The 21,204-nt window shown below is 48.0% G+C and overlaps 1 protein-coding gene across 3 annotated transcripts in view; it reads left to right on the top strand.

The window, feature by feature from the left end:
* Positions 1 to 19,710, top strand: part of NR6A1 (nuclear receptor subfamily 6 group A member 1) — a 101,348-nt gene extending 81,638 nt beyond the window's left edge. For 2 of the 3 annotated variants that reach the window (XM_049831619.1, XM_049831621.1), the window contains 6 exons: positions 1,551 to 1,708; positions 2,619 to 2,846; positions 3,566 to 3,820; positions 8,580 to 8,701; positions 10,932 to 11,084; positions 12,099 to 19,710. In XM_049831619.1, the coding sequence (XP_049687576.1) occupies positions 1,551 to 1,708; positions 2,619 to 2,846; positions 3,566 to 3,820; positions 8,580 to 8,701; positions 10,932 to 11,084; positions 12,099 to 12,187 (1,005 nt within the window). In that variant the 3' untranslated portion in view covers positions 12,188 to 19,710. The remainder of the gene's footprint in view (positions 1 to 1,550; positions 1,709 to 2,618; positions 2,847 to 3,565; positions 3,821 to 8,579; positions 8,702 to 10,931; positions 11,085 to 12,098) is intronic. The other variant, XM_049831620.1, reaches the window with a different exon arrangement.
* The last annotated feature ends 1,494 nt before the right edge of the window (positions 19,711 to 21,204 follow it).

Below are 21,204 nucleotides of genomic sequence, written 5' to 3'. Positions count from 1 at the left end.
TTGTAAAGCACGAGGTAATTCAGCACAACAGCTTGTACTGCACGCGTGAGAAATGATGGCCATTTCCAGCTCGCTTCTAGAAAAGAGGTCTTTTAAAAGTTTACTATTTATTTTAATAAAATAAAAATAACACTGAAAGCATTTTCTTTGTCTCTCTGTGCCTACGAAGAAGAGACTACTCGCCCCAGTCCAAAACCAAACTGTGAGAAGCCAGGCAACCAGATGCCCTGCTTGCTCAGTAAGGTTCTCCATAGCAAACCGAGAAAAGGGCAAGAATTAGACAGTGCGGCCATGCCTGTGGCCAGCATCAGATCCTAGCTCGAACAATAAAATCTCTTAGTAATGATAGAACATTTTCTGCTGTTTGCAAACATCATATTTGTAACAGCATTATTTACTGATTCTTAAAGCTTGTGGGGGTCTATTGAAGAAGAACAAACATTTAATTTCTGGCCAGGTAACAATTTTTACTGGGTCTCTGAGCAATGTAGCTGTAGTAAAACAGCAGGTGTTGCTAGCCAGAGTGGGCCCTTGCTCATCTGAGACTTGCATGATCGGTCAATGTTGGACCGTAGGTCATGCCATCAACTCCATTTCCTGCAGTGAGACTATTTAGCTATTGCAGTCTTCAGATGCTGTACCTGGGTAAGCTTACTGAGTTTTTCTGACACTTTTGCAAGACTGGAATAAACTGTCTAAGCAATGTTTGGCTTTTGAAAACGATGTTCAGAGTTCACTGCACTTTCTTGCAGCATGTTAACTTGAGGTCTTTCCATATTTTGCAACAACCTCGCTAAGGAACATGCACAGAATTAAAAAAAAAAAAAAGCCCAGAAACTTTTATGTTGTATTTTCCCCACTACCGGTGCAACATTTCTCCAGGAGCGTACCCAGCTCTTCCTTGAAACTTTATACTTCAGTGAACTAATTTTTTTATTTTTTTCAAGTCTATTTTAATTTCATATATATTACTCTCTAAATACTTGTTTTAAAGTATTAGGTGCTTGATTACTTCTTTGGGTGCCATCTGGTTCTTACCTGGGGAAAAACAGTGAACAACGATTCCCTGTAAATGTTTTCCTGACTAATTTCATATGTGTCACCTTGCCTCTCTCAATTGCTTTATCAAACTGGAGCCTACCCCACCTTCTGTTTGCCTTTACCTCTGCCGAGTACTGAGTGATGTTCCCAATGAACTGGCCTCTATTACTCCCAGGTTGCTCACTGTGTGACAGTGGCTGATTTATGGCTCGTTGCTGTGTGTATTTGACATTGTCTTTTCATGTGTCCATTCCTGCCTGCTGTGTTATCGTCACTTGATTGTACTGCAGGCACTGGAGGTCACTGCAATTAGCAGTAAATAGAATTTTTCATGTATGTCGTTAAGTTTAAAGGAAAGGTGTGATATCTACAGGAATGGTGAAGCGTTTCTCCTGGTGCAGGGTGGTTTCAGCTCTGTTGGATGTGGCTGTATGGTCAAGGTGTTCGCGTACCGAGGCTCTGCCTTCTGTTCTCAACTGAAGTAACCATAACGGTCCTGTATTTGACAGATATCAGAGGAAGAGATTGAGAGAATTATGTCTGGGCAAGAATTTGAGGGAGAGGCAAACATGTCATGGAGCAACAACGGAGACAGTGACCATAGTTCCCCTGGAAATGGAGTTTCTGAGAGCAACCAGCCTTCACCCGTTTCTACTCCATCTTCAAGGTGGGAATGACCCCTGGAAGAATTTCGTATTACAGTAATCTTGACTGTCTTTCCCTGAGCGATACTTTGGGTCAATGTAGGAAGAATACACTGTGAGTGCATCTTTGTGTAAACTGTGCATCCTGCAGATCCTTACATTTCTAATTGTGTTTTAAGAAGGACAGCCACTGGATTGAAAAAAAATTGAACTGGGAGGTGAAATGGTCATGAGCAAATGAAAAAGAAGGCAATGTTGAGTTAAAATTACATTTAAAATATATCTCTTAATTTGTATTGATATTCTTTTTGGCAGATCATGGGAACTTGATTACCTTTCACTGCTCATTCTGCATAAGCTCTTTTTCTGCACTGTGCTCAGATTTTGAAAATAAATGACTCCATTTAGGTTACTAATTGATTGTGTTATATTAATGTCAGTTACTGCATCAGGAATAGGAGTGCTAGCCTCCTGATGCAGCCTTTGATTGTAAACATGTCAAGAATCTCTCACCTGCATTACATCTACTTTCAGTTGCATCTTAAGCTAGGAGATATTTGTATTCACTGGCTGCATAAATACTTAATTTACAGTCCTAAATTTTGGCTGTTTAAGGAAGCTGGGATGGAAATGCTTTGTACAGTTGGGTTTCTGTTTTATTCTCCACATGGCTGCTCAGCAGCAGTTCCCGGATCTCCATAAGGGTAACTAGTGCCGAGCCAGGCTCTACGTGAGGCAAGTATAAGGTGTCTGGTCTGCACACTCTCAATTATTTCCAGAGTATTTAAATCCAGGGCATTTAAATACAAAGGCATTTTCTGTTCTGATTTTTTCCTCCCTATTTTTATTAACATTTCTGATGGAGCTGGATGCAACATTTTAGTGAATCAAGTGGAATTTGGGGGGTATATTAAAAAGCTTTTCCTTTTCCAGTAGGTCTGTGGAGCTGAATGGATTCGCTGCACTCAGGGATCAGTATATCGGGACGCCGGTGTCCACGCACTATCAGTACCTCCCGCACCTTTTTAGCTATTCTGCTCACTCCGCTCTGATGCCCCCCCAAACACGCAGCCTGGACCCCCAGTCGCACAGTCTTATCAATCAGTTAGTGTCAGCGGAGGACCTGGAGCCGCTCGGCACACCGATGCTCATTGAGGACGGGTGAGTGTGTGCGGCGTGGGGCAGGAGGCTGCCCAGGGCTGCGCGTTCCGGGCTGTCCCAGCCTGCACACGTGGCTGCAGCTTGTGCCGCAGGGGCTGCTGACGGCGAGGGGGGTGCCTGGGTGCGTGCGTTCACAGCCCGATCGGCTCGGGGAGCACGTCCACTGGGAGAAGATGCAGCCGTAGTGCAAGCAGCAAAGCGGACTCCGTCCTGTGGGTGGCCTGTGCTCTTGCCTGGGGCTGGAGCTGGCATGCACGGAGCTGGCTGGGGTTCCAGGCTGCATGGCCAGGCTGAGCCTGCACGGGAGTGGGTTCGATGGGTTTCAGCCCTGAGACTGCATTAACTATACAAAAGGCCCGGTAATAAGCATGGAATTAAGCTGGAAAAATACACAAGTGGAAAAAAGCTGGGTAGTCCCTCCGTTGGCAAGAGCTGCAGGGCTGTCTCTGAGGCCGAGCTGCCCCATGCCCAGCAGGCTGGGTGCTGGCCGGGTGGGTGACCCCAGGGGTTGTGGGGGGCTCCTCTTGCAGCCCCTGGCCAGGCAGGCTGGGTGCTGGCCATCACGCCTCCTGCTGCCAGGTGACACTCAGGGCACCGGCACATTTGGCACTCCAACACAAATTCCTGTGGCATTTGCCTTGCTTTTCAAGTCCCTTGTCAGATGATGTCTTTCAATGTTGTTAATTGTATTTATGCCTTCATATTAACTGTGCCTGCAGGTATAAAGTGACTCAGGCAGAGCTGTTTGCGTTGTTGTGTCGTCTGGCGGATGAATTGCTTTTCAGGCAGATTGCTTGGATCAAGAAGCTGCCATTCTTCTGTGAACTCTCCATCAAAGACTATACCTGCCTGCTGAGCTCTACCTGGCAGGAGCTAATCCTGCTCTCCTCGCTGACTGTTTACAGCAAGCAGATCTTTGGTGACCTTGCAGACGTCACCTCCAAGTACTCTCCCTCTGACGACGAGCTGCACAGGTGAGATGTTGTGCTGAGCCCGTGGGTAAGGGAGCGAGATCTAGAGATGGAGGAGCCGTTGGGAGAATGGCGGTCGGGTGCGTGTTTCTGGCCCTGTGACCAACTAACCACCTCTTCTGGGATGGGTCACCTCACCTGCTGCTGTTTTCCTTTTCTGTTTTTTAGGGAACGGTTGTTCCAGGCTTAGAAAGTACGCCATGGTTAGTTAGGGTTGAACCAAAACTTCCTTCTGCAGGGGAAGGTGCATAGTGCTATATGGTGCTTTTTGAAGTTCCCATAGCAATGTTGTCCTCCAGCACAGCCCTACAAACCTCCTTTTTTAAGGGGAGAGTAAAACTAAGCAACACTTTGGGTAACCCTGAGATACAGGACGGAAGGTCCTGTTTAAAAACCCTTTGGGCCAGTGGAAAGGTTGTTCACAAAGCTGGTTGTCTGTATTATCAAAGTGTTCATTATTAATTGCTATTTCATTGTTTTGATTACATAAATTTAAAGATGTTGCAACTTAGCTCTTGTTTTTTCCATAGTACATGCTATCTGATGCTCTGAGGAACCTGCCTTTCATTTATCATTTTGGTCAGGGTGTTGTTTTTTGGTTTGGGTGTTTTGTTTTGTAGTCTTGGTGCCAGACAGATCCTCCTTTTGGTAGTAGACTCACAATCTCACAATATTATAGCAGAATAGGTCGGATTTACGGAAACTGCTGCCCACCCTCCCTTTTAACATCTGTCCCATTTGTGCTCTGCCCTTGCTAGACTTGGCGATTTTGCAAGAGTCACTGGGGTATCTACGCGTCCGATGAGCAGAGATTTAAAATACTGCTGTGGTCCTCAGCCATCACAGTATCTAACGGTTCCTTGAGGTCCCTTTGTGTGTCTGTTTCGACAACCAGAGGGGCTGGCTGGCTGAGACCATGGCAGAGGCGAGCGGAGGAGCTGAGAGCTGGACCCAGGTGTCTCATTTCCTGGGGCAGGTTCCTCCGCGGTGCTGTTCTGCCCGGCCATTCATCGTGCATCTGGTGCTGCTCCTGCAAGGAACAGTAAGGGTCATAGAAAACCACAATAACACTTGTTCTGCATTCAGCCATCCTTTTGTTCCTGCTGTCCTGGTCAGAGCCTCAAAAGAGAAGTGTTTGTTTCATTTTGAGTTTGCGATAAATATAAGCGAGAGGTAAGAAAACAAGACAAAGGAGGAATCCTCGCCCTTCAGAAACCGGCAATTCAGAGCTGGTTGCCTCGAAAGTCCTTCAGAGAAGATCTGTGCACATGGATGAAAATAGGTGTTCTTGGGAGTGGAATGTTTCTGCAGTCTCTTCTTCTGATATAGCTCTTCAAGTATCATTAATTGTCATTAGTAATGTGGGAAAACGCACACCAAAAAAGCCATTTAGCGGGAAGTTGCACAGATGAGGGGTTTCAGGTTGCGTGGCTCCCTCTCGGTTGTCTTTATGGTAGTTCAGCCATAGCTTGACTGTCTGCTGGCGGCAGTGGGATAGGTCATGGGTGTCAGTCACCCTGTCCAATGCAGTCGTGGAAAAACTCATCCCTTTGGATTTGTAAGGGGCTCTTACGGAGAGGTGTCCGACTTGTGAGTTTCCTCGTAGAGCCCCTGTTTCTTTGCAGAGCTCTGGCATTGATCAGTAATTATTGCAAACCAAAGTTCATTAGATCTCAGCCGGCTGAAGAAATCTTGCTGAGCTGTGATAATCTGGCACTTTGAGGTTAATTTCTGTTCTTACTTAGCAAAAGGATGGGAGCAACTCTAATGTTTAGGTAGGTGACAAATCAAGGCAGCCCCTGTGTTTTAATCACTTCTAACAACTGGCTAAATGTTCTGTTTGCCTGCTAGATCAAATGTTTTCTTTTATTGTGCTGTTTTTCTGGAGATGAATATGAAATGAATAGATTCCTGACCTCCCCCAGCACTCCTGATAGTGCTTCCCTTCCCCCTCCTCTCCAGCTGATCCCGATAACTCCCAGCCAGAAACTTGCCTGGTGTAAACTGTGAGGAAAAGTGTGTGGAGGAGTCAGTCCTCGAGAAGAAATAGGGCTGTGAAAAACAGAACAGCTTTGTTTGAAAGGGGGAGGAAAGTATGCACAGAAAAGTAAGACAGTTCAACTGCAGGAATGAGAGAAGAGCTCTCCTGGATTTATGAAGTGATGAGTGGCTGGTAAAAATGTGCATGCTCTAAAAACAATTAAACCCAACAGACGACTGAGTGGTCTTTGTGCTCATTAACTTCTTGAGCTTTGCAATCTTGCACCTGCAAGATTTTTAATGTCAGCTTGAGAGCAAGAAAACTTGTACAACTTTAGATTAGCCGACAAGGCTTTCATCACTTACAATATTACTTTCTTGAAGAAGTGACCTGGAGTTCAGATAGCTTGTTTTCACTTCTCTGAGGTCAAACTCCACCATGCATTTTACAAATAACTTTGAAGTAAACAAACACACATGCCAAAATAAGGTATTATTCAGTGAAAAAGGTTCTATTTTTGTTCTATTCAAAGATGGCTTTCTGGCTGTGCTCTTATTCTTTGTGCTGTACAATGCCAGAGTGCAGCTGAAGCATCCCTAAACACTTCTGCCGCACTTCTGAGCATTTTTGCAATATGTGGTTTCTTTGGAACCAGGGGTGTTGCTGCGAGATGTGTTCCCGAGGGGGCATTGGCACGTGCAGGATGGTCCTGGACCATGCCTGTGTACACCGGCAGCCCTCCGTTCCCTCCGGCTCCGCTTCTGCCTGTTGCTTATGCCATGGCTTTTGCATGGCGCACACACGAGATGTCGCTCCTGAAGAAGCAGCCTGGCCCCTTCTTCAGCAGGAGGACCTCGTTCTGCACCCACAAAATCTACATCAGGCAATTTCCCAGGAGAGTTTGGGGAGATTTACATTCCCTCTGCATCAACGTGCCTTCTCCTGCCCATCTCTGTCGCTGGCTTCCCTTGGCGAGCGTGGGTGCTCAGGAGAAACGCGTGGCTTGTTTTCAGCAAACGGCACAGATTCAGAAACAAGAGCGGCTGTACCTGCTGAGATACTCCAGGGCTGGTACAGATGGTGGATCCAGATCCCAGCGGAGGATCCCTGACAGTCCACACTAGCAGCAGTGCTTTTCTGGGTGGATCTTGATATGCATTTATGAAGTGCAATGAATCCTGCATGTCCTCTTTGAGGGGGAAGGTTTAGAAGGAAAAGGCTTGTGTTCCTTAGACTGCACAATTCAACCTCAGACCATAGCCTGCAGTTTCACTCCCTTTAACATTGGTTATTTGTGGTTTCATGCGTATTTTTATTTGTGAGAAGGATTCCAGCCTTCCTGCAGTATGTCTCACCCCAGAAGCTCTCAGCTGAAGAAAATTAACAAACCATAATGAACAGGCAATAAATACGGCTTTGTGGAAGTACAGTGAGTCACTCCTGGGAGTTTTCGGGAGGTGAGCTTCCTCACCTGTCTGTCAGATAAATGAAGTGCATGCCACTGTTGTACATGGGTCAGTGTAATTCCTCAGTGTTTAAATCCAGGCAACTTCCAACAGCACTGTACAGGTATGAGAAATTGGAGGCACTTTTGCTGTTGGAAATGCACTTTGTTTTGGGAGGCAGCGTCTCTGCAGCAGGGTCTGGGTCCGTGTTCCTGCAGTCCTGTACCACCGGAGCAGCCCTGCTTGGGTGCTGCCCTGTTCAGCTGATACACTGAAATGTGCTGTGCAGAGCCAAAGCCTGGGCATTGTGCTGATTCTGTAGGCAAAGGTTAAAATTAATTTATCAGCTTTGTAGAATGGAGGGGTTTGTTTAAAACCAACAACTTGGCTATCAGGTTGGGTGTGTTTATTGCAGAGAGCCAGCATCCCTCTGTAATGTGCTGTAAAGCAGCACCAATCCCGGATTTCTTAGAGTGGGATGCAGGGTGCTGTGCAGCTGTTGGGGACACCTCCAGGCCCCCAAGGATGCGGTGGTGTTTCTGCTGGTGGCCCGTGCAGGTTACGCTGGGTTGCTGCAAATGGTGGAAAGCACAAATTGAAGGAAGGTGCAAGGTGGTGAGGGGCAAGAACATGTGAAATGCTGCTGGGAGCAGCTTGTCTTCTGAGTGGGGGGAAGCACTCCAAGGATTGCTAGAGGTGCTTTTATCCTGCAGAAATACCCATCAGGAGTACGGCGCAGTGCTGTATAACGTGGCTGTGAGCTGCTCTCTGTCGCGGATAGGTGCAGTGCAATACCAGGCAGGAGGGGAATACCTACTGACCCTTGCATCTGGCAGGATGACGGGTGTTTTGCAGGATATTTTCATGCCCTACAAGACAAGTATCACTCCACATTTCTATGAAATCTCATCTCATTCCCCAAACTGCTTAGTTAAACCTCCTGTTAGCCCAGCGAAGTGCAAAGACACAATCTTCATTGAAATCTGGGGACATACAAGCATATGGAGGCAAAGCAGTGTGCCTACAAGCACACGCAAAGTTTTTGCATATTCCTGGCTCCATCAAACCTTTTCCTCTGTCAGAGCAGGCTGGGGATAAACTGAAACACCAAGAGATGGGTTTTTGCTAAAATATCTGTAGCAGTCAAGTTTGTAACTGAGTCATTTTTCTTCTACTTTAATTTAGTGGTGCCCACAGACTTCAAGCAGTTTTGATGACAATTTTTTTAAATTCTCTTGGAAGACATTAAAATCTCTGAAGTTATTTTAATAAGTTTCTTGCCTTCATTGTACAGACTGTGTCCTGTATACGTTGATGTGTGATCTCTATCCTCCAGATTCAGTGAAGAGGGAATGGAGGTGATGGAGCGGTTGATCTACCTCTTTCGCAAATTTAACCAGTTGAAGGTCAGCAACGAGGAGTATGCGTGTATGAAAGCTATTAACTTCCTAAATCAAGGTGAGTCGACGAAGAGAAGGTATTGGCCCCACTGGAGAAATTCTCTGAAACAGTCTGAGCAGTCTTTGTTTCCCTGATGAAAAATGGGAGGAAGGGGTCTGAGAGCCACAAAGACCCACATGTATGTGTGCAGACCGTACACCATGCAGAGTGGGACACTTAGGTACGCACATAAAGAAATCCTGGAAGTGAATTAATTAATTTGCTTAGCCAACTTTTATTGCCTTTAAATATAGGCACCAGGGACAGTAAGTATGTCATTTTATATATGTGCCAAGGGTACCAATACCAGAATAAGAACAGAGCAGAGAGGCTGGTGAAACCTTCCTGGATAAGGTTGGGTGAATGATGACTTACCAGCTGCTAACAAACTTTTCATCAGACAAAGATGTGTCATCTAAAAGTATTATTGCTTTAGGTAACTCTTTTGGCAGTTAACTAAATGATACTTTAAATCTAGTTGATTTGCATGGCTTTTTTTTCCTGAAGTAAACGTTGACTATTTGCATAAAAACCTTTCAAAGATTCCCAATTAGAAAACGTATTTGTTCATTTTTCTGCTTTAAAGGGTGAATTTGTAAAACCAGTGCTCCTTTTTTTTTAGAGCTTTTCTGACTCTTTAAAATATTTACCTTCAGGATATATACTTAGGTCACCTAGCTGGCTTCCTACTTTTCAGATTCTATACCTAATGCTAACTCTTCAAAGTGAAAAGTGATCACGAATGAAGTATTTATGTGCAGGCAATGAATTCTGCCTAAGAAGGGACTGTACGCTCCTGTTGATTAACCAGCGTATTAAAGCTGGCAGTCCAGGCTGCTGCAAGACCCTGGCCATTTCAAAATCCATGCAGAGTAATTCTTCAACATGTGAGAAGATCCTGGTCATTTCCTAACAACAGCAGTGGGCTGAGATAGTTTGGAATAAGTTGGTTTTGTTCCTCGGTAGTGCTTGTCCCTGTCTCCAGTCTTGCACGTTGTCTCAATCCATTGCTTGTGGATCCCCTTCCCTTTCCCAGCTGTTTGTTGTGGCCACGTGTCTGTGGGGCCTCGCAGGACGTTTCATGTTGTAAATGAAGAAAACTGTTGAGAGGCAAATGCTTAATGGATGGTGTTCAGCTGTAATTTTGGAAATAAATATCCCCAAAGTCTTTTGTACTGTGAAAGATAGTTACAGTCTGTAAAAATGTGCTGCAGGCTCTCTCCTCCCCCACTCATTTCCAGGAGGAGATAGTGCTGACGCTTCAATCTGTGCCGGGCTGAGGTTCCGGTTTGCTTCCCTGGGCAGTTTCCTGACAGTGGATAATACACTTCTCGAGCTGTCTCCATTGTTTTCCAAAATGTATTTTCATTAACTTCCTGTCTTCTTTTATTTTTAGTTGAAGTTTGCAATTTTTTATGTGAAATACCTGAGAATTATTTTTAAAAGTCAGCTTTTGGGCAGTAGATAAATGCCTCTTCCGTCAGATGGTTTTACAGTACTCAGCCTGCACCGAGGCTCTGCACCTTCCTTGCTCTACCATGCTGGATCCTTCCCAGGACCCCCAGCAGCGTCCCGATGCCGTTGATCATGCTGAACGGTGACAGTGGGCCTTCCTGCCAGTTTGATAGCTTGGAAACCTCCATTTTTCCTTTGTGCATGTTGCCTGACATTGGCAAAGCTAAATTTAAAAGTAACAAGTTGACAAGTTTATAAAGCTTGTATGACATAATTCATAAGCAGATGGGGAGAAATATGATGATACCTTGAATTATAGAGTTGAGCGCTTTCCTCAGCCCAGATGATATAGCTAAAATCAACATGTTTGTGTCTGAGGAAGTATTACGCTGAATCCGCTGTGAGGACTAAACCTTGACATACAGCTGCTTTACACCAGGCAGGCGGGGATTTAAGGTTGCTGGAGCTGTTATCTCCAAGAGCATCCATTGAGCTCTGCAGATGAGCAGCTTAGGACATTAGCTGTTCTCATCCTGGTCTTCCGTGGAAGGAAATCCTGTACCCAGACACGCGTGTAAAGGCGCATCTGCGGTGCAGGCACACCGGGAGGGGAGACGGGAGTTTTACTATTTGTCCAGCTGGGCACTCGAAGCCAATCTCCAAAGCAGGGACTCAGCTTAGAGTTTTAGCAGTCAGTTTGTCTTTGCTGAAGAAATGGCAATAAGCGCGAGTCTGCTGCTTTTCTAGGATGTTTTCATCATGTTTTCATTACTCTAATTGTATTCGCTTTCAGACATCAGGGGTCTAACTAACGCGTCCCAACTGGAGCAGCTGAATAAGCGGTATTGGTATGTTTGCCAGGACTTCACAGAGTACAAATACCCACACCAACCAAACCGTTTTCCAGATTTAATGATGTGTTTGCCAGAGATACGATATATTGCAGGTAACTTTTTGAGCTCGTCTCCTTCTGAGATTGTGTGCAAGTTACGAAATTAGCTTTTAAAAGAAAAATAATTTATAACACTGAAATTCTTGTTGACTTTGGTGGAGTATGTTTGTGTGGGATCTTTTTCTATCGAAGCTTCTCTCTCACCTTTAAGCCGATCTCCCGTCACCCCTAGCTCACCCAGCCAGACTGGCTCCTTGCAAGTTGTCCCTGTGATGCTGGCGGACGTGGCGTTACGTGTCGCTCCCGAGTCCCCTGCTCCCAAGAAGACGTGCCTTGCTCTGACCTGCCACCCTTTAAGTACTTTGGTCAGGTTCTTGTTTTATTTTCCCCCTTGCAATCCCAACTCAGAGGCATTTTGTCTCAAAAGGGTGTAATCCTGGCTTGAGTAGTTTTCTCATAAGAAATAGACGGATCCCTGAAATGCTGCTTAATTAGGAGCAGATGATAGGCAGAGTGGCAGGCAGTTCTGCAGTGTAACCCCCAGGTTTCAGCTCATCTGGACCTCTGAAATCCGCAGGTGAATTTTCAAATGTAGTTGTGTCACTAATTAGATCTTACAAGGTCTGGTGTTACTAAAACATTGTTTGTTCCTGAATGTTATGGCAAAGGGAGATACTTGCCTCCCTGTGTCAAGGCTCCATATGCTTCATCCTACTCTGTTGTAACGAACTAGATAATAATCACAGAGTAGCTCTCATAATTTACTCATCGAGATCAACAAGGGAGTTTGAGGAGAGACGGGATTTAGTCTTTCCCAGTTTCTATAAATACTGCTCCATTGTGGAGAAATCATTTTGATCTGACTTTGCCCATTTATTTTGCTTTCGATTCAGTAAATAATAAATCCTGTTGTGTCCAAATGAATATCAAATGTCTAATGTAGCAGTAGGATGATTAACTGTTTCTCTGAGAGGTTCAAGGTAAGACCATCTCCAGTGTTGCTGGCTTAGGTGTCTCTGAAATCTGATTCAGGAGTGGCTGCTAATTCTGGGGTTTTTTTCTTACCAGGAAAAATGGTGAATGTCCCCCTGGAGCAGCTGCCTCTCCTTTTTAAGGCCGTTCTACATTCCTGCAAGACGAGCGTGAGCAAAGAGTGAGCCCAGCTCACCCCGGCCGGTGCCTTACGCTGCGCCTCAGGCAGGGAGCTGGCTCACCCCGGGAGAGGGGCAAACGCGATCCAGGCAGGAGACGGGGCGGTGGGCGTCCCTGCCATTGTAGCAAGAATCTTTTTTGTTTGTTTTTGTTTTTTTACTCTTTTTCCTATATATTTATTTCACGACAGAGTTGAATGTATGATCTTCAACACAATGCACATGATTCTGTATGAATGCAGCAGATGCATTCTCCAGCGGTTTACAGAATGTGAAGATGTTTAATGTTACAGTGTTTGTTAGGGTTAGTTCTTTTGTATTTGGGGGCTGGGGACTGAGATGACTAAGACTACCTCAAGGAGAAGATGCTGTTCGCGCACTGCTCTTTCCATGATTTGTATCCAAAAGCGTTTGTCGTAGAGAGCAAACAGCCTCACTGCACCGACAGAGCTGTTAGTATCCCAAATGGACGATTTTGGAGAAGTGGGTGTTAGAGAAGTGCCAAGCTTTTTTTCTTTAAATATAACTTTAAAAAGGCAGGGAGTGGAGAAGAAGGAAAAGTCTGTCTAGCCAGTTGGTTTCTTTTGCCCTGGCAGTTTTCAGATGCGGGTGGTAGCTCCTGCGGTTTCCCCGAATCCCGCCCCAGCGGGATCGTAGTGCTCCCGACCTGCGAGGGGCTCGCTGCCCCCGTCCCCTCCTGGGAGCTGCAGGAGTGGGCTCTGCCCCCAACCCCAGCCTGACCAGCTGGCCTCTCACTGTTGCTGCACACCGTCCATTCGACTGAAATTGCGTTGCTGCAGTTGGTAGCAGGCTCCTGGTGTTACACAAAGGTACTCTTGTTGCTAGAGAGCTGCAAGTAATTTCTCGTCACTTCCTTAACATCCATTTTAGGTTCACAAAAGCAGGAAAAACCTACTTAGAGAAGAGGCAGGATTGCCTCTTTTAGTCTATTCCTCCAAGGTGGTATCTGACTACTGAGGAGGCTTCTGCATTGCAGCAATCCCAGGCAGCCCGTTTGTGGGGACAGTTAACGTACCCTGTGGTTAAATGTGACCTGTGTGACGGGGATAGGGGACTCCAGTGTCCTCTGGCATGGCTTTCTCCGCTGGACTCGGGGAATGCATGATCCATAGTCATATTCTGCCAGGACTGTTCTGCTGCTTGTGGAATCCCTTCTTACCAGGAAGAATGGTATGAATGCAGTACTTGGTAAACTGTTCTGTCCTAGGTGTTGCAAGGCTTGGATTTTCCATCTCACAACCTCCACACCACTCCGCTGCATGGAGAACTGGTTTAATCATAGAATCCTAGAATGGTTTGGGTTGGAAGGGACCTTAAAGATCATCTCGTTCCAACCCCCCTGCCATGGGCAGGGACACCTTCCACTAGACCAGGTTGCTCAAAGCCCCATCCAGCCTGGCCTTGAACGCTGCCAGGGATGGGGCAGCCACCACCTCTCTGGGCAACCTGTTCCAGTGCCTCACCACCTTCACTGGGAAGAACTTCTTCCTTCCATCTAATCTACATCTACCCTCTTTCAGTTTAAAGCCTTTACCCCTTGTCCTATCACTACATGCCCCTGTAAAAATTCCCTCCCATCTTTCCTGTAGCCCGCCGTTTAGGTACTGGAAGGCCGCTCTAAGGTCTCCCTGGAGCCTTCTCTTCTCCAGGCTGAACAACCCCAACTCTCTCAGCCTGTCCTCACAGGAGAGGGGCTCCAGCCCCCTGAGCGCCTTCGTGGCCCTCCTCTGGGCTCGCTCCAACAGGTCTGTGTCCTTCTTATGCTGGGGGGCCCAGAGCTGTTAAGGACAACTGGTTAGCTGTTTGAGTAACTGCTAAGTGCTGGTGTTTATCTAAACTTGGGTATTCTCCTGAGTAACCTCATGGCTTCCTGCTCACAGTGGTGGTGGAGAGGTTGGGTGAGATGCTCTTGTTCTTATCTCCTTCCTTAAGAATTAACATTTGGAGACTCAGTAGCTCTCCTAGGCAGCCATGTTGCCCTGGCTAGATTTCCTTCCCTGTGTCCTTAGATATGAATCTGATGTTTATGTAGCAAGAGGGTTCATTAACAAGCGTTTGAGTGCTGTTTTAAAAATATTTTGGGAAACAACTTCTGTTCCTTCAGGGTAGGAGGGACCGGTTGCTACCTTTTTGTCTTGTCCTGATGTCAGCTGTGTGCCACAAAGCGAGTACTGCGCAGAGGTACGGGAGCTGCTGAGAGATGAATGTGATGGTGAACAGGAGAAAAATCTCATTCACCACAGTCGTCTTTCCTTCCCCTTCACCCAGCGGGTGCTTCCTCGGTTGCAGCCCAGGAGATGCTGTGACCCACCGGCTTGGCCCATCTCTCGGTTAGCCGGCGGCTGCGCCGTGTGCCGGGCGCTGACCGCTGCGGTCAGACCTCTCCTCGGAGACCCGCTGCTGGCTGACCGCGGACCCACGGCGGCATCGCCGCTTTTGCAGTCCCACTTGGGCATCTTCCAGCTCGACGGTTTCCCTTTTGTGAAAGTCCACTAGCTGCTCATTTTTCATTATTTAAATAGGATGTTACGGGTAACGGCTGCTGGGCCCAGCAGCAGTTCAGCTTGATAAGAGCTTCACAATCCAAAGGTGGTTCCGTAAATCTCATTTACTTTCTGACTGTAAAATGAGACAAGCGCGTATTTCTCAGGAAAGCCTTCTGCATACAGCCTATACCTCAAGTGTAAATGGGAAGATTTTAGTATATCTGTTTGTAAGTTAGAAAGTATTTCTCAGCTTTTAAGTTTAATTTCCAAATAGCTTGATATGATCTTTTTATTACGGGTTATCTTCTGGCTTGCTGTTTTATACACTCAAGGAATTGTTAAAATTGCATAGGAGTAATTTTATTCTACAGTTACTGAATTATTATAAGCTGTTGATGAATTAAGAGTTCGTTTTAATTAGTGTACATAAAAGTGGTCATCTTATTGCCAAATACTCAACAAAAATAATCTGTTAGATATTCAGTGTTTAGCCAAAATAGACTCCCAAGACTAATGCTGTACCACCACCACCAAAAAAACTAAAATCATTTATGATGATGAATGGACAAGAACGTTCTACTTTCTGTTGTATAAAACAAATTTGAGAAAGGTTGATTGGCAGCAGTATCCGTTAACAAATAACCCATTTGTTGTAGGGAGTAGAAAAGCCTTACTAAACTGACAAGTAAGGAAGAAGCTAATATACCGAACCAGAATCTAGCTCACTGGACAGTCATTCTTAATATCTTCTGCACCAAGTCCTCTAATGACTTGTATTTTTTAAACAGGGTAAAGTGAATGTGTTGCATTGCAAACTCAGGTATTATGAGATGGTAGGAATGTAGCTAGAGACGTAGAGATGTTAGGTCAGTCACTAGATGTATTTGTGAATTTGGTTTGAAGGACACCCTGGAAAGGTTGGAATTTTTGTTCCATTCTTCACGTAACATTCCGTTTACAGGGACTCATATTTTATTTGTGCTTAATGCTAGTAGGGGGAAGTTCATTATCTTTGGTATCTATCTGCTCTTGCTTATCTGACCTTCTGTCATAGAGGAATCAATCAACAATAATAGTCTTTGGTAGAATTTTCTGCCATGACAAGTCAATTTTTATCCCCGATTTGAAAGATAAATTGGCTGACTGACCCCCTCCTCTCCTTCATAGCATTTGTGCAGATGGAAAGCTGAAGAGTTACTTTTAATCTGAACAGAGATTTGGGACATAAATTTGAAGTGCTCAAGCTCACATATTCAGAGGGACTCTGCCAAGGTATCCTCGCTGCTGTTCTGCAGCTTGAGGCTCGTCACCCAGTACAGAGAACAGAGCAGAAACTGCTGCTGCCAGCTGATGGGGCTGAGCTGCAGCTCGCGTGGGAAGACCCCAGGACCTGAACAAAAGCTTTTTGAAAGCAGCTGGGTTTTCTTCCACTGCCTGCCTTTGGGTCAGGCTTCTGTCCCGCCAGCTGAGCCTTGACCCCACGGTGCGTGTCAGTAGCGAGTCCTTGTCCTCGGCATGCCCGGCCCCTCGAGAGGGCTGGGGGATGGAGGGACGACCGGGATGCTCAGAGATGCCAGGTACCTCAAAACTGATAGGGGGCTCTGTCTGGGCATGGCAAAATCGATGCAGCAGGAGCTAATTCTCTAGCCGTTTTACATACGCACTAGCTACTTTCTAACTGTTAATAATGCCAGCAGCGTTCGTCTTTCTTATCTCACGCCTGCTAGCCCGCGGTGCTGTGCAGCGGCACTGCTTGCTTTGGGTCATCGGGGTGCAGGTCTGGATTTTTCTGTAATTCTTAAATCCTGAGCTTTTGCCGTTTCCTGCCACGCGAAGAGCAAAGGGGGAACATGGCGTTTTCGGGGTGATCTGTGCAAAGTGGTCAGTCGGCTTGCCAGCTGCCGGGCAATCGGTACCAGCGAGCTGCTGCCCCAGTAACACCCATTTTCCTAGTGCTGTGGTGTTGCTTCGAGCGAGCAGCGCCAGCAGAGCGAGCAGGGCTCCCGGGCGCCGCGGTGTTTCGGCACGGCTGCCATCGCTCGCCGGGGGATGCCTGGGTGGCCGTGCCCCTGCCCCGCAGTTGCCCATGCAAAGGCTCGAGCTCACGTCACGCGCTGCTGCCCGTCCCTCGCTCTGCTGCGCGCGGCAGAATCTGCCCTTGCTCTTCAGGCTTCTGCACGGAGCTGCAGCCACCTTGGGTTAAGGAGATTCAGTCTTGTCCTTCAAACCAACCTTTTTTTAAAAAACTTGAATTTCTTTTATCTTTACTACATTTTTTAAAATGAAAAAGAAAAAAAAAAGATTCTCCTGTGAATGTGCTATTTACCGTTCATTCTTTCTTCTTTCTTGGTTTTGATTTGAAGCTATGAAGCTTGGTGTCTGTGAAAATGTTGTTATTTCTCAGGATAATAAGCGGCAATCATCCCTGCCACATAAAAGGCAGGAGAAAAGGGGAAACTTGGGGAACTAGTTTAAGTATGAAGCTAATTTTTAAGTTGTAGATGATGTGTAAATCGAGGGTAATACATAGGATGTCAGTATCAAGCTGTGGCGTTTCTCTGGGTTCACGGTGTGTTGTTTGCAATACACAGAAGCTCAGGGATAAGTATTTAAAATGTGACCCAGAGAAACCCTAGTTTTGATGTTGCAACAGTTGCTTCTTTCATGACTTGTTTGGAGGAGCCACTGAAAGCTGAATAAAGCCCCCATAGGGAGATTTTGGGGGAAAAAACTTTTGGTTTGGCTTGTGGGAAGTTTGCCTACTGAAGGCTTAGACGTGGTCCAACGGGAAAAGCATCCCGAAGACGCACGTTGCCGTCTGGGCTGTTGCAAGGCCGTGGCGAGGGGAGCTGCGGCTGGCTTTGCCCTCGCACGAGCTGGCAGCTGGGGGTCCGCTCTGCCCGGGGGGCTCGCAGGGAGAGTGGGGCTGAGCCCAGGACAGCACGGGTGGCCGAGGGGCTGGGGAGAGCAGAGAGGCAGGGGGTCTGGTCAGGGCTGTGGGGAGCACCCACCAGCCCCGGAGCTGCCCTGCCTCCTCTCTGGCTGCAGCCCCTCTGCCCTGCGGCGCGCAGCCCTCCTTCTCGCCGGTGCTGTTGGACCGGGAAATGGTGAAGTGTAAAATACCATCGTTTAGGGAACTTCAGAGTTTTGATGAAGGCACATCAGCTCCTAGGGCTGGGAGAGGTTTGTCTGTATTCGCACCTTACCTCGTCCTTCTGCCTTGGGTGTTAAATGTGTTCGAGTGCTCGTGGCAAAGGGGAAAATGGGAATTTCTCAATATATCCCTGGCAGCCAGTCCCAGTGTTCTGGACTTTGTTGCTTATGAGTTAGAGCATCTTAATTTCCAGTCAGTACAACTTTCTCATCATGGGTCGGTAAGGTTGTAGATTCAGTCAGACTGCTTGAGAAAGGTACCGACGTGTGAAACTAGTTCAGTTACAGCTGCTAGGAGTATCCAAAAGGCGCCGTGCAGCCCGATGCAGCCGCAGGCAGTGCCAGCGCTGAGCAAGAGTCAGCAAAAGTTTGCAGGGCTGAAACCCACCTTCCCAACAATCTCACTGGCCAGGATCTGCAAATCTGAGTTTAAACCAGCCCTGCAAAAAACTAGTGAGGCCAACCCAGGCAATATCTTCCCCTTGAAAAAAAAAAATTAAAAAAGAGCTCCTGTGCAGCTGACCTCTAACAAGTCTATGAAAGAAGCAACATGGTTCAGTGGAAGAAATGCCCCCAAGGGCAAAAAGAAACAGAAATTGAAACCAGATGACGATCAACCTTAACAAAGCCTTTTGTGATTCATTGTTTTCTTTCAATTTATAAAATGTCTTGTAATAGTTGATAACATTATTGACTCAATTTCCATAACAAAACTACCTCGTGTGACATCCTGTTTATCATCTCAAAGGGATTGTGTGAAAAACAAAATACTGCCAGTGTTTGTTGCCAGCGAAGAACAGGGGGGGTGATGGCTGGAGTTTTGCTTCCCTTCCCGTGGGTTGTGGCTTGGTTCCTGTTACCGCCGCGGCATTTCAACCCGCGGGTGACGGTTTCGACTTTGCATCCCACCTGGACCCCTGACCCCGTGGGAAGGCATTGGGCTGCGCATGCCGTGCTCTCGCCCAGCACCGATGTGCCGTGGCAATGACCGCTGCGGCTACTGCTGCACCGAGCCGCTGTTTCACAGCGTTGGCAGTGTCCTGCGGCCACGGCCATGTGTCCCTGCACAGCGAGGTGGAGGTCTGCGACGCTGCAGGGAAGGGCTGAGCTCTGGCATCCCTCCTGGTGGAGCGCAGCCCCTGCCTGCAGCGGCGGGGCAGGACGTGACTCTCGCCAGTTTGGTTTTTGTTGGTGCCCATCAAGCCACAGGCCTGGTTCCAGCTCTGTCCTGGTGCAGGTGCAATGCAGAGGCTGCATTTGTAGCTTGGGACCTCGCAGAGCCCTCACGCCTACGTCCTGGGCGTAAGCGTGCTGGGCAGCTCAAGGAGGAAGCGGGTCCAGTTTGCTGCCATGTGCTTGTGTCTGCCCATGGCTGGTTTGCGGGATGTTTCCAAGACGGGTTGGTCCCGGTCTTCGGGCCCTTCCACTGATATACCAGGTGATGGTTTCTCCCAGTAAAACACTTCATTTTTCCCACGATCCCTTGCATAAATCAGGGAAGCAGGATGTTGCCTCGGCATGACACACGGTGAACATTGGCACGCTCAGAGCCGGGGCTGGGGCAGGAGAGCGTGTCCGGCCGCTGCCGCCCTCGCCCCGCAGCGCCCGAGGAGGAGCGGGCACCGTGCTGCGCCTCTCGGGAACTGCCTTTCCGTCACTACGCTACGACCAAATGAATGTTTCTGCCGGCACGTCTCGGGCGCGCCGTGGCACAGCCGGTTCCCCTTGCGTGGCGGGACCGGTACGGATCCGTGTCAGCCCGACCTGCCCCTGCTCCGCTGCTCTGCTCTGTGACTTGACTACCTGTGGAAATGTGACCAATAAGTGTTGAACGCATGTTTAGCGAGTGTTAGCTGTATGAACTAATAAATGTGAATTGTTCTGCACTGGTGGTGTCTGCTGTTGGCTTGCACCTTCCCCCTTCGGCAGCGGCTCTCCCTCCCGGGGGGAGGCATCATCAGTGTGATGGAACCCAGCGCTGGTCTGGGTGGCAGCCGCGGCGCTGCCCTGCCTGCCGCCGTCCCGCGGTGGAGCAGCGGGGGCTGGAATCATTTGTGGGTCTGGGGAAGGTCTTGGTGCCATTGGTGCAGCTGGGGACTCGAGTGGATGCACGATCCCTGCCTTGGGCAGCCGGCAGCGTGGACTGGCAGCGGCCTCTGCTAAAAGCAGGGTCAGCTGGGGAGAGCCTGTGCGGCAGGAGCTGAGGGGGGTCCTGTGCCATGAGGGGGACGACACAGGAGCAGGGGCAATGCAAGAGTGAAGCTTTGCATGGTCTTCTGCGCCCTGCCATGCAATGGGCTCATGTTGGTCCCCTTCCCCTGCCCAGGTCCCAGAGGAGAAGGCAGGAGGATGGGTTTTCTCCTTTTGGTCATTGCACCATTGCAGCCCGAGGTGCCCACCATGGCACACACGGCCTGGCCGTGCCACCCGGGGGTTCCTAATCTGTGGGATGGCCAGAACATGCAGCCATTCAGGTGGGTTGCTGTTGCTGCAGGGTGCAGCAGGAGGAGGGTTTGCACCAGCAGCGAGAGAAGACCCGTGCAGCAACAGCTGCTGCAGGCAGGAGGAATAATCCAAACAAGCAAACGCACCAGAAATCCTTGACCAGCATGCTCTGGAGAGAAACTGCAGAAATCATTTAACGATCTCTCATGTCACTGAGGTGGGTGTGTGTTAAAAGACTAAGAAGCACTTTTCGTATTTACATTTCCGTATGTATTAAAGAGCACACATTAAGGCCCACTTAGGGAGACGCTGCGCTGCCACAAAGGTGGCTCCAAGTGAGCAGCCAGCCCCTGCGCTCCACTGCTCCCTCCCGCGGGGCTGCCAGCACTTTCTGCATTGCTAAACTCATAAAAATGGAAATTCTTCCATTTTAATGTTTAGGAGCTCTTGTGCTTAAGAGCATTTAGGATTTTTTTTTCCCCCACTTATTTTAATAATGGGAGGTTCTATGGCAGAGAAATAGCAGTTGTGTCTGCCTTCTGCCACACAGGGATGCAGCCCTCCCCATATTTCTCCTGAGCTGAAGGGTTTTGTCACTGATGTAGCTCCTGGGTTTGAACACGGAGCTGCTGGATTGTAATAAGCAGTTTTTGTGTAGGGCAGAGCCTGTCCCCAGCCACGGGGCAGAGGGCTGCGGGCTGAGAGTCTGCTTTCCTTCGCTGGCCGGTTTTGGGGTGTTTTCCTTCCATCACTTGCCCCTTTGCTGTGACCCCCGGCTGCGGGGGGAGCCAACCCACAGCTCTGCCATCCCTTTCGGGAGGCTGAGGAGCGGCACTGCCAGGTCTCTGCCCTCAGCCCCCTTGGCGGGTGCGTGTTCCCCCAGGCAAAGGCTGGTTCCTTGGGCAGGGCCGGCAGGTG

Source organism: Accipiter gentilis, chromosome 29 (assembly GCF_929443795.1).
Source record: "Accipiter gentilis chromosome 29, bAccGen1.1, whole genome shotgun sequence".
Lineage (NCBI taxonomy): Eukaryota > Metazoa > Chordata > Aves > Accipitriformes > Accipitridae > Astur > Astur gentilis.
Note: the sequence above shows the minus strand (reverse complement) of the source record. Positions and strands in the feature narration are given on the sequence as shown.